We start from the raw sequence: 13349 nt of genomic DNA, 5'->3' as shown, positions 1-13349 counted from the left end.
ACAGAAAACCCTCCTCGGGTCGATCTCTAATGGGACTTGACGGACCGCGACGCAATCTTGGTCAATGTAGCACAATACAAACAAACACCAGACCTCATTTATCTCGAAACGGATTTATCGTACACTCTAAATAGCGCTAAGCCGAGATAAGATCCTCCAAATGTGATGTCTAAACGAATATATCGATGTTCGCCGAGTTCGTAGGACCGCGCCAACACGCAGGATTACGAGAAAAGAGGGAAATATGTGGCCGAAAGGGGGCTTGGGACGGATCGAGCGTTCGCGAGAGAGCGAAAGAGGAGCGCGGTCGAGAGGAAAAGAGAAAACGTGGAGCGGACAGCATGGGGCAACGGAGGGAGGGTTACGGCAGGCATAGTGAGACGGTCGAAAGAGGCACGGACGAACGGACGAACGGACGGACGGACGGACGGACGGAAGGACGGACGAATGGACGGGCCGGGCGGGGGAGAGAAGAGAGCGAGAGAGCGGAGAGACGACTGGGTGGGGCAGCAGCCAGACGCCCCGCGGCAAACTGTCAAACTACACCGGCGGTTCCGCAAGCCGTCCTCCGTCCTCCGTCCTCGTCGCCGTCGGCCGCCCCCATGATTAAAACTCACCATGGCTTTTCCGCGACTACGCGGTGGTGTGCGCGCGCGCACGAATGTTCCCCGACGCTCTTCCTGGCGGAAGAGCAACTTTGGAATAGCGTATCGTGGAAAGAGAGAGAGAAACGGAGAGAAAGAGATAAGAGGAGATAAGAGAAAGGGGGAGAGACGGAGAGAGGGAGAGAGAACAGAAGATTAGGTTAGGTTAGGTTAGGCATTCCTCTGCCTACAACGTATCATGCTTTTGTGCTCGGGATGAGTATTTATTGGATGTTATTGGTTGAGAGTATTATGGATAGTTTAATGATAGAGCAGTCGTTTATCAAGCCTGAGTTCGATTTCCAGTTTTGCCACCTCGCGTATAAAAAAAAATGTTTCAATGAAAATCTTTTAGTCTATTTCTAATAGAGACAATAATCAGAAACGGAAGCGAATACCAAGGTAACTGGACAATAAATTGTGATATCGCGTCCCTTGGAGGGCAGAAATTCAGATAGCGAAAAAATATGCAAGCGCAAAACGTGAAGCGAGTATCAAAGATTATCTCAGGATCAACATATTCTACGAAGAAAGAACTACGACCCTCTCGGTGTGGAAAGGTCTTTAGGTCTTTGGACCTTCGGGAAAAAGAAACGCAGAAGATATCGCGACAGAAATTACATGGCGATACGCGCAACCGATAACGCGGGGAGAAAAAAAGGGAGGGAAGATGGTAGAGAGACGAGAGGGATACAAAGCGTGAACACGGCATCAAGAACTCGTCGTCGCACGCCACGTTAGCACGCGCTCGCGCGCACGACGGAGCTGCGCGAAGTAAGCGGCGAGTTGCACGCGCACTGCGCACCCGCCGTCGCCGTCGATCGGCTGAGAGGATCGAGAGAGAGAGAGAGAGAGCGAGAGAGCGAGAGCGAGAGATAAAGGGAACGAGCGTAAATATGTATGTATGTGTATGTCGCAGACAATCGTGTACTCACCATCATTTTATAATTGATCTTCCGCGCGGCCACGTTTTCCATTCTCACGGACATGGTCGCGATCCCGATGTGGCTGTTGCTGTAGGAAGTAGAGAAATCCGTCACGTCGCCCGCTCGTCGGTGGGACGATACAGCTACAGCCGCGATGATAATAACAATAACAAAATACGCCGGCGCGACGCTGCGCAGCCTAAAAACCACCGTCAGCCGTCGCCGCCGGTCGCTTTCGTGCCGCCACTCTGGTTCCTTCACCTCCTCCGCCTTCTTTTTTACCTCCCGCACAGCCGCCGCCGCCGCTTCCTCCTCTTCCTCCTCCTCCTCCTCCTCTGCCTTCTCTCCTCGTTCGTCGGCGCTTCCTCGCCGCCGTTCCTTCGTACGTCCTCGTCCGCTCCGCGGCCGACGACGTCGTCACTTGCCGCACTGCAACACCGCGCGACGAGCTTCCTCGCTCACCGGCGACACTGATGGGACAACTGAGCAGAGAAAACCACACACTGTAGCGCGCTCGCACGGCACGATACGATACGATACGATACGATACGGCACGACACGGGTCGGCACGGCACGGCACGTACGCACAGACAGACAGATAGATCACTAAACGCGAATTCGTGCACTCTCTCGATCGGCCGGTGGAAACCGGAGTAAAGCGGAGAGCAGAGAGAGAAAGAAAGAGAAATACGTGCGTGAGGCCGGCGACGTAGTGTAAGAATACCGGGCGAGACGCTGCCGCTCGGCTCGGCGTGCAGTGACGAGGGATGGCCCAATGGCGGCGTAGGAGGGGGTGGAGAGGATAGGGACCGATCCGATCCGATCGTACCGTACCGTACCGTACCGTATCGCACTGTACTTATGATTTTAACGGGCCAGCCACCAGCAGTCGGACGTTGTCGTCGTCACCGTCCTCGTCGCGAAATCCAACGTGATGATAAATCACTTTGCGCACCGTCGGACGGAGAAAGACGACAGATACCGAAAGAGTAGGAGCACTAGCGGGAGAAAGAGCGACCGTGTGCACGGTTAGAAACGAGGAAGAATGCGAGGAGAGGGGAGGGATAGAAGGAGAGAAAGATAGCACGTACGTTGGCGATTCTGTAAGTGCCCGGAGGAAAAAGCGAGATGGAACGACGGGACGGGACGAGAGGGAGAGAAGGGAAGACGGAGAAAGAGAGAGGGAAGGGGATAAGAGAAGAAAGAGCGAGCGAGCGAGCGAGCGAGCGAGAGAGAGAGAGAGAGAGAGAGAGAGAGGCCGCTGCCGATCCGATGGCGATGCGAGCGACAGATGTCAAGAGGGTGTGTCGTGATCGTGGCGAGCGCACTTTTCACCGATTACCACTATCGCTTTTAAATTGCCGCACAGCACGGCCCGACGGCCGGTCGACCGGTCGGTCTGTCGATCGATTGGTCGGTCGGTCGGTTGGTTGGTCGTGCTACACTCTCGCCGCTCGCGTACCTTTTCTCCGTCGCTCAACAACGGCGGCGTCGTCGTTGATTTTCTTCTCGTTATTCTACACGCGTATCGAACGAATGGACGAACAAATAAACGAACGTACGTACGTACGTGTGCACGCACGCCACGCATGCACGCACTGCACACACCCGACGAGGGGTTTCCCGCGGAGAGGAAAAGAAAATGGGGGGAGAGGGGGAGAGAGAGAGAGAGAGAGAGAGAGAGAGAGAGAGAGAGAGAGAGAGAAAAAGAGCGCACGCCGCTGCGCCGCACCGCGCCGCGAAACGGAGAGACTAACGGCGCCGCGACCGACCGTAAATCTGCACCGAGTGTAGAACGGAGTCGCGCCGCGCCGCCGCTTGTCGGGGCTCGGGGCTCGGGGCTCGGGGCCGCTTACTCGTTTCAGGCGCGCGCTGCCGCCGTTGCTGCCGTTCCTGCCGCTGCTGCCCGGCCGCCACTGTCGCCGAGCGTCGGAGGCGGCGTCGATCGGCGGATCGACGATCCTTCCCGTTTCTCCTCTCCTCGTCGATCCGTTCCCGCGGGGAACGTGACCAGCGGAGCGTCCCCCTCGCGCCTCGCTCGCTACTCTCGACGTCGACGTCGACGTCGACGTTGCCGTTGCCGTTGCCGTTGGTCGTCGCCGTCGCCGTCCCGGCCGTTACGACAATCACTCAGCTAACTGAGCTAACTAGCCGTCGCTTCACCGAGCACACACGCGCACGAGCACACACATGCATATATACACACGTACACGTATACACATACACACACACAGAGAACGGCCGCTCCTTTTTCTCCCGATATTATCCGCCGCTTCCGCCTTCTTCGCTCGCTTCTTCCTCCGTCTCGTTACCGTTCTCCTCGTTTTCCCGCGCGGCGTTTTCCTCGCCTATCACTTCTCTCCGCACTTCTTCCAGAGTAGAACGGAACGGCGCTCCTTTCCCACTTGAACGGTCGTACAAATTACACCGCGTTACCCGTAGCGGGGTGAGCACACACTACTTTTAATTTAACGGCGCGTTATTACAAAAATAGAGCTTGCGTGTAGAGCGTGTAGTACGGAGCGATGTGAATGTCTTTCTTTCTCTCTCCCCTCCGCGTGTTTCCCTTAAATAAGATTAATGTACAATTGGTTAATTGTTACTATAGGAAACATTTAGTGTGTGTGTTGTCTTGTAGGTAGAGACTAAGCTACTGCCCGGCGAGGTGCGCCCATCTTGCCCGAAACTGAGGGTACTCGCCGACGGGCGGCACCACCGTCGGCCGCCACCGAACGCCGGTCGGCCCGGGGCTCCGGCGGCCGCGCCTGTCTGCGCTGCCGCCACTCAACACACGCGCGGAACTACGCGCCGCTCCGGTCTCGGCGGCGGTCGGCTTCGGCCGCGAGCGAGATAGCGCGAGCGGTCGCGCGGCCGACGCGACGAAGATCGACTAATCCCGGCGAGCGCGCGATCGCGACGAGACTTCGCGAGACGAGACGCGCGACGCGCCAAGGGCTCGGACGAGCCGGTAACGCGGCCAAGTTTCAACTCGCCGCGGTTGGCACTCGTGCGAAACGCGTGGAGCTGTGGAGTCAGGAGTGTGGAACACCGAGCGCCACGGCCGCCGCCGCCGCCGCCGCCGCCGCCGCCGCCGCGGCGGCGGTAGGTGCAGGTTGGAGGGGAAAAGATGCGGCGAGAACGAGGAACGAGCAGGACGAGGAAGAGGGAGGGAGGACATTTCACATTCATTACAATCATTACGCTCGCTTCTCCGAGTGAGTCCCTACCGAAATTCTGTCTTCTGTCCCAAAACGGCTCGTTTTCACCTCGGAATGAGAGGCGTAATGCCCAATGCCGAGTTTGTACTTATCGCGAGAGAACAGAGGGGGAAAGAATGAGAGAGAAATGCCTTTATCAATAAGTACGTAACGATCGAGCGCGACAAGTGCCGAACGTCTTGAGAGTATCAAGCTGGCGGTGGCACGTCGTTGCTAATTAAAGGTCAGAATTGTTGAAATAAACTTGTCAAGTGAAAACGTAAAGAAAGCTACATAGGTGAAGGGGGGGGGGAGAGAGCGGAGGAGAGACTGGAGAGAGGAACATCGAAGAGGGTTGAGTACGCCTGCGGGTACGCTCACCCCCGCTCATCCATTCACTGCAGCCAGGCAAAGATCGAACCGCGTGTTTAGTCTGCTCGCTTGCATGAAAAAAAAAAACAAAAAACCATGCGAATTTCCGTCTCGAATGGATGGCTCACGTACGAATCAATAACATCTGATAATACGATGATAACGCGAGAAACAGATCTCCGAGAACGCGTCGCGACGGAATCTTTCGTTCGGATTTCTCGAGGCACGCTCGCGACGAAATTTTCTTCGGTAACGAAGATTCAGTAACTCTCGATTTTAATCCCCGTAGACGAGTTTCAATTCAATTTGCGTAGCGCGTTCATTTATGCGGTTCGTTTGCCCAGCCGCGTATATACAAAATCCGCTTCTCTAGGGAGTTTCCGGAATTCGCAGCCGGCTACCTGAAACGGACGACGAGCTGTCGGGAGAAAGCGAGACAGAGGGGACAGAGGGACACGGGGAGAGGGACGAAGAGAGCGAGAGGAAGAAGCCGGCCCTCGCGCTCTCTTTCCGCAGACCGAAGGATCGATTGTTCCGGTCCTTTCGCCGTCTCTGCAGGGATGCTGCCGGAGAGGTTTTGTACCTAGCCAATAGAGAAACTCGCATTATTGTTTCTTCGTTTTTCAATCGAAGGGTAAACGTGAGAACGTTAAAAGACCTCTAATACAATTATTTTCCCCACTAATGAGGAAAAAGTCGGTTTCGACGAAAACGAGAAAGACAGGAAGGGCGAAGAACTGTATTTTGTCCCGTTCCACACACGATAGAGAGAATGGGAATCTATACGTATTATAAGAAATGAAAATTGAAGAACAAATGGGACAATAACATATAATAATTTAATATATTCTCGTTGAAATAATTTATTTACATATTTTACCAAGCGCGTTCGGAAATTTACACCTGTTCGAATATAATAAATCAGTTATCGTTAATTTCGAATCGTCTTCGAAATGCAAATATTAATTAAAAGCGCGAATGCGTCGAAGTTGAAACAGTCATTCCAAATTCAAATGTATTTATTTGTAGAGCTTCGAAAGGTAATTCAGGATAATAAATAATATTCCAACCCAATTTACCAAAAATTTGTATATATTAGCAACATATCGCGGGTGAGGAGAAATCGCGTATTTATCAGATGAGACGGGGCGGTTTCCTTCTCAATCTCCCTTCTCTCCATATGCGCCCCTGCTCCCCTCGCTATCTCTTCTCCCCCTATCCCTGCCGTCTTTCTCTTCCTCTATCTCCCAATTCCTCCCCCCTCTCTCTCTCTCTCTTTCACACATACACACACACACACTCTCTCTCTCCTCTCCGTACGCGAAGTTCCTTCGCACCTTGGTCGCGGAGCGTGAGCGCGTTTATCGATCGATCGCAGAACGACCTCGCTCACGTCTCCTACTCCTCCTGGAGGTCAGGAGTCGGCGGGCTGGATTTTTCCACCCTACCTCCCTTTCTCCCTCCCTCGCCCTTCCGCGCGATTTTCTCTTCTTTTCCTTGCAACGCGACGCAACGCGACGCGACGTGACGCGACGCGACTCGACTCGGTGCGGACAGCATCCCTCCGCCGCCGCGCCGCGACGCCCCGCGCCCTTTGCCGGTCGTCGACTCGCCGGTGCGCGTCTCATTGACGAGCCGAGACTGCCGAGAGCCGAGTGCCACGCGAGTAAATCGATGCGCAATTGTCACGAGAAGATAATGATCGGAACACATTAATCCTGGTTATTGAGATTTCGACGAAAAATAGGAAAGACGAATGATTAATGATGCTTCATTCGCGAGAAAAGAAGAATCTTTTACTCAGAACCTATCACGAAGAGATATTATATTTGTATAGTCGGATAAATAATTTGAAATATATGTAAAAATTTATTTGAATAACGTTCTACTCCGATGAGGTATTCGTCTCACGTCGACGAATTATTCCAGAACTAAATGAGTGATAATACTCAACTAAAATTAGGTGATAAATTATAAGAATGCTAATGGAAGTATAGATTGAAAATGGATTGGAGAAAATTAGAAAGACACATATAATAAATTTCTGATCGCTCAATGGTTGAAATGATATATCAAAATGATGCAAATGTGCTAATGACAAAATCCGACATTTTCTTATTTATGACAGGGATTTTAAACAAATCATAGCGGAGAAATGTGTTATACATATATGAATTAAACATATAGAATTAATATTTTAGTTTATTACTCCTCAAAGAGCGGTCGCAGTTCGGTTAAGATACTCGTATTTAAAGTTGCGTTTCTGCCGCGAGGAACTCGGTCGAAACTAGTTTCGAGATGGATGTTGGAGAATCAATCGGATGCTTGTGATATCATAGTCGTAATCACGATTCGAGAAGCTCAATCTGCTCAATCTCGAGACACAGCCTTGAGATCTATTTTACGCGATTCAATAATCAATTCTCGTGATGTCTCGTGATGCCCCAGTAGCCCCACGAATGAAAACCGATTCGTTGTAGCTAGAATCGCTTCCAATCGTGAATTTAAAAGTTTATTATAGAAAACTTTATTGATCAAATCTTAAATAGAGGATAAAATCGAACTACACCGAAAGCTCATCGAGCTGTAAAGAAGTCTATGTAACTTATTTACATTATAAACGTCATTGATATTACCGAGTTTCTCAGTTCGGAATGACTTGCCATGCTTGCTGATAAAGATTGTCGCGAAACACCCCGTATACATATGTATATGACGCTGTGCCAGACAATCTCTCTCCTTGTCTCTCCTTGTCTCTTCTTTAGAATATCGCTATCCTGTTAAAGCCGTGGCACACAAATAAACTTGATTTAAGCAGCCAGCAAATCAGCCAATTAGCCAATCACAGTGTCAAGAACTTAAGACATAACGTAAACGGTAGCGAATCCAAACTGTTGATTTCTTTACTGTTTACGTCTTACTGCTTAATTTTTTTTGTGTGTCACGGCCTTTAAGCGGCGCATCATGCGCGATGCGTCACAAGCCCACGGTCGTTTGCCACTCGCGAGGGCTCATCGTCATCGAGGACGCCCGGCGTCGTTGCCGTCTTACAATTAGTCATCGGGCCCCGTCCATCGCGAATCCTCGCTAGATTCGTTCATTCCTGTCGCCTTCGTGCCTTCGAAAGACACTCAAGAGAGCGGGCCGTCGGTTTTGACCGATGTCTCTTGTCGTGTCTGTGTCTCTCTTATACCTTCGCATCTCTCGCTCTCTTCCTCCTCTTCCCTCTCCCTTCTGTCTCTCTTTCTTGTCATCATAAACACACACAGTCCCACACATCACGGACAAGGTCAAGGTCGTTAGCCTTCATTCCTCCGGCGTCCTCCTCCGCGAACCTCCTACGAGTATAGCCTTTCTCCCTCCCTCCCTCCCTCCCTCTCTTTCTCGCTTATTCTAATTAATACACTCTCGCGAGAACGTTAAGTATATTTTTAAGTTCGGCTCGAAACCAGAAGTCGTTTGCTTTGCGCTTCGCGGATCCACCGCTTATATACGTTAAGTCAACCCTAAGAGGATTGCCGTTTAGTTCGGACAAGCGTATTACTGTTTTCCAACTTGTCCAGGTAATTGATATCTCAATGTATTAAAACATTAGCAATTTAAATATTGATATTGTTATGAACACTATTCATTAACATTTTATGTAATAAACTATTTATTAATAACATTATTTACACAGTTACACGTTCTATTGTACTATTAATACCAATTGTCTTTAATATTGATTTATTTGGCAAAAAAAACTAAAGGCTTCTATGTAAACGCTTGAAACTGAACGTTTAAACCTTTGCGTAGTATAGAACGATCACAGCGCGCAGCGGCTCGATCGGCCTGAGATGAGAGCGAGCAGCACTTGGGACATTCCATTGCTGCCACTCGTACGAACAGGTTCCCGAGCGATTGGAAAAAAGAAAACGATGAAAAAAAAGGATGGTGGAAAGACGCAGGACGAAGAAAAAGGAAGCGATGTGCGGACCGGCGAGCTAAACAGAGTCATTCGCGGCGGATCGTTTGATGTAAATAATGAAATCGCGAGACCAGATTGGGCGGGCGTCGATTTCGTCCCTATTACCGAGAATTCCCGAGAACGGGAATCAAAGCCGACGTCGTTTCGCCGTCGGCGAATTCGATTTTTAGATACGGAACAATGCACTCCGCGCAGCCGTGAATAAACGCCGAGATTTTCGCTTATTTTTGTTGGATCGAATCTCGACGTCGCTTATTTTGTCGCTCTCTCTCTCTCTCTCTTCCTCCGTTACATAATTAATTTACTACTTACAATTAGTCATATTAATCAGTTTACCGAAATTCGATGACTAAAATCCTGACGCAGAATTTTACGATCCTATTGCGTTCAGATCGTAGAATCTGTTCTTTCAGCTGATTTTACATTCTTTCTTCTGATTGTACTTTCTCTTCCTCTCCTTTTTTCCAGGGAGTGGCTGAATGTACTTATTTCATTTGCAGATAGTTAACGTCAGCGCCGCTGAAAAGAACGCAGACTTCTAATTCAAATTGCTTCGCGAGGATATTGCTAATAAAGGACCATTTCTGAGATAATTACCGAGCCCTCTTCCTGATTGCAGGACGGGATCAGTAGGTGCCCTTCGGAAAATTCTGCTAGTCATACCGAAATTCCCAAGGAGGGAGGGAACAGCCGGGTCAACCGGAAGTCAAGGCCACGCGGTCAATCGCCCGGTGATCCGTCGCCGTTATAAATAGATACCGAGCGCCCCGGTATCTCTACGTATCTGCATTCGTATGTCGCATGCCGCGATATCCGAGTACCTCGTCAGTATGGCTCACGAATCTCGTCATTTTCCCCTTGGATGAAAATTTTGAAAATATATTGATCTCTCTCTCTCTCTCTCTCTCTCTCTCTCTCTCTCTCTCTCTCTCTCTCTCTCTCTCTCTCTCTCTCTCTCTCTCTCTCTCTCTCTCTCTCTCTCTCTCTCTCTCTCTCTCTCTCTCTCTCTCTCTCTCTCTGAGTAACCATTTAAAAAATGCATTTCTTTTTATCTGTCAAACAAATCTCTTTCCTAAGCTGTTAATTAATTACTTACAAATGCGGAGCTTGTCGAAATGTCGTATAACTGGGATAACTCTGCGTGTGCATCTTCGATGCACTCACGCCCTTCGCCTTCGCATGCATTATATCGATCGGCGACTGTTGCAGCAGCTCGAACCTGTGCGAAAATGTTTCCATTAGCGTAATTAAACGAGGGGCAGAGAGGGACAGTCGCGTGGCCGCGTTTCGCGTTTGTTTTTTAACAATTACCTCGGAAGGGGTAAACCCCTTTCAATTTTATCCTTTCATTTCCCCTTCCTTCCTCCCCCTCTCTCCCTCCCATTCGACAAAGCTCGCGCATGAAATTTACCTGGTAATTTGCATACCATTAAAGCGACCGCATCGGCCTACCACACGACAGTGAGTGGAGTTTGACGGTTTGACGTTGTATCGGGCGGTGCAGAAGGCATTGGCGATTGGCGATTCAATCATCTTAATTATCCGCACTATTTTCCGTCCTATTTACGCCGTTTATCCGGCATATGGCGGCGTAAATCAATGCAACGAAAGGAAAGCGAGACAGAGCGTCCTAATGCAACGCAATTTCTATTCAGTCTCAATTCAGAGTCGACTGAATATTAAATCTTTTACACTAATAAATTTTTATTTTCGGCATGTTCTCGCAAAGAAATTGTATCGCTACGATTCGCATTATTTGATCATTAGGGGACATGTACCTCGTAAAAGAAAACCATCTCTCGGAATACACGTCGAGACGCACATCGAGACGGGACGATTCGGGACGTATACAGCCGAAATCATTATTACCGCTTACCGCGTTCTCTTGTTTTCGTATTTATTGATACGTTATCGTCGGGACAGAGAGACCGACGCGCGCGCGGATTACGGACTCGCGTTTTTGTCTTTTGGGGAAAGTGGTGGTCGATATCCGCGTCCGGTATTCCGAGGCGTCTCTCACCCTCGTTGCACAGGCACCACGGTGGTACCCCCAAAGATCGTTCGGGCAATGACCCCGAGATTATATATTCCGCCGGTGTGCGCGGGGTGGTGCCGCTGAAGGGGGCTCATGCCCTCCGAATTCGCTCGTGGAATCGCACGGCGCGAAATCAACTCCGACGTAACGAGAATCGCGCAAGGGTTCTTTCTTCCTCTCTGAACTAAAAATTATTATTTACGAGATAAATACAATTTTGCTTACAGCTTGCAGTTTCACGGCAGGAGTAGACAATTTCGTTTCTGTTTTTGACAACTTGTTAGCAGGACGATTTTAGAGATTTCTCTTGTGATTGTTCTTCGTCATGACGAAAAAGTATAAATATATCTACAGATATTCGTGATACAGAACTATTCGCAGAAATATTTCTCGATTTTAAATCGCCTCTATTTCGCGCAAGAACCTACTTCGTATAGTTCCGAAATATAATTCAGTTATTTAGAGCGCGAGAAATATCGGGTATAATTCTAGAATTCAATCGATAAACGACAACGGAGCTGCACTACGTATGATACATATAACGTTACAATAATATACGTTAGAATATGACAAGAAAAAAATAACATATATATAATTTCAGACTATATAGTTAATAGTATATTGAGAAGCAACTGTTGCATTTTTTATTGTTTTTCGATTTATCTTCGCCTTTAGCTTCGTCGTTACTCTTACTACTCAATAATATCGCGTACGTATTGATTTTAAATTTCTCTCTGTCTAGAAATCTACACGTTTATAATATAAACCAACGTGCCTGATAGCAGCTTTAGAAATAGCTTCGAAATTATGAAAGGTATAGAATTAAGGTGAGAACAACGGCAGAGGTAAAATACGTTGAAATTTTCGAAGATGCGTCGATGCAGGTGGTGCATTATCCGTGTCTCGGAAAGGTTCTCCCGCTCGTAGCAGACCGAAGGGAGAGCAGCAGCGCGCAAAGGGACGAAAGGACGAGGGCGGAGGGCGGAGAGTAGAGAGAAGTCGGGCTGGAGAGAGGACGGAGGGACAAAGAGAGAGAGTGAGTGAGTGAGTGAGTGAGTGAGAGAGAGAAAGAGGATTCCGCGCGCTTCGTCGGGGTGGTTGCCCTCGTCTGCGCTTTGTGGGAAATGGCCGCTCAATAACGCGTAGGTCCGCCCCTGCTCACCCCGCCTCGGCGAGGCAAGGGCCGATGCCCCAAAAGACAGGCGTCGAACCAACCCTTGTCCTACCCGTCCCGCTATTCCCTCGAAAAGGTCAAACCTTGCCCTTTCTCCTTGTCCCTCCTTCGGTCGCGAAACCCTACGGGTCGTAACTCGTAGGGACAAAAGAGTGCAGGATGGCGATTGGCCGAGGTTGCAAGAAACGTCGCGGATAAGAGCTAGACTCTTTGTGGATCGCGATGAGGATTGTTCGAGGATACAGTGCAATAAATATTTTCGAAAAAGTGTTTAAATCTGCAGAGTTCGAAAAGATTTTGATTATTTGGAAGGAAGAGGTTCAACACAACTGCATTCGCGTTCAACTTGTCCTAGGTCAAATATCACTAATGTATTGATCTGTAACATTAATTTGTGCAAACTATTAAATTACGCCTAATATAAATGTACATTCATATATCTTTTTAAATAACGAAATTATTTTTCAGTGTTGTGAATGTAAAAATAATAAAATATATTGAGTAGATCTCGGAAGAATTAGATGTTTCTAATGGTGAAGCTTCCAGTAGCACAGATTTCACAAAGTATACAGTATACAGTTTGCTGTGATCGAAAACTCATTGTGCAACGAGATTGTTGGATCGGAGTTTCTCGGAGGAGAGTCGTTTAACGAACCTACAAGACTTGAAAAATCGGGATAAAGGCAAGGAATATGGATTAACGTATCGATCGAGCTAACGAAAAGCACCTTTCAACTTCCATCTTTAATCGTATCTCGTCGTCGTTCCAAGCGTACTTCCGGTCAAACCTAGCAGTTTCCTTATAGATCCAATACGCGCATGTCTCGCGATTTTATAGCGAGAGCCAAGGTGCGCGAGATCATCCAGTTTTCGACAGAGGAGCGAGAATCGAGCTTCCCCGGTTGTTCGCCTTTTCATTATTTTTTTTTTTTTTACCACTCCGCCCTTTTTTTCATCACCGATGAGAGTTCGCCGAGCGAGATCGATGAGCGCTAACCCGTCGCGCGCGAAAACACCGGCGAGGGCGCGGTGGC

At 49.0% G+C, this 13349-nt stretch overlaps 1 protein-coding gene and 1 long non-coding RNA gene across 2 annotated transcripts in view; one reads left to right on the top strand and one right to left on the bottom strand.

Annotated features, from left to right (window-relative positions):
• Shep (alan shepard) overlaps positions 1–4287 on the bottom strand; it is a 36406-nt gene extending 32119 nt beyond the window's left edge. The window contains 2 exon segments of the mRNA XM_071707721.1: positions 1580–2052; positions 3427–4287. Coding sequence (XP_071563822.1) covers positions 1580–1633 — 54 coding nt within the window. The 5' untranslated portion in view covers positions 1634–2052; positions 3427–4287.
• Positions 4288–4380: 93 nt separating this feature from the next.
• LOC139773338 (uncharacterized) lies at positions 4381–10004 on the top strand. The gene is made up of 2 exons (XR_011718326.1): positions 4381–4785; positions 9726–10004. It is a non-coding gene; the product is annotated as an uncharacterized lncRNA (long non-coding RNA).
• Positions 10005–13349: the final 3345 nt, after the last annotated feature.

This window comes from Temnothorax nylanderi, unplaced genomic scaffold (assembly GCF_030848795.1).
Source record: "Temnothorax nylanderi isolate EJ_2023f unplaced genomic scaffold, tnyl_v1.0 TNYL_tig0060_pilon, whole genome shotgun sequence".
NCBI lineage: Eukaryota > Metazoa > Arthropoda > Insecta > Hymenoptera > Formicidae > Temnothorax > Temnothorax nylanderi.
This window is presented reverse-complemented; position numbering and strand designations above follow the sequence as displayed.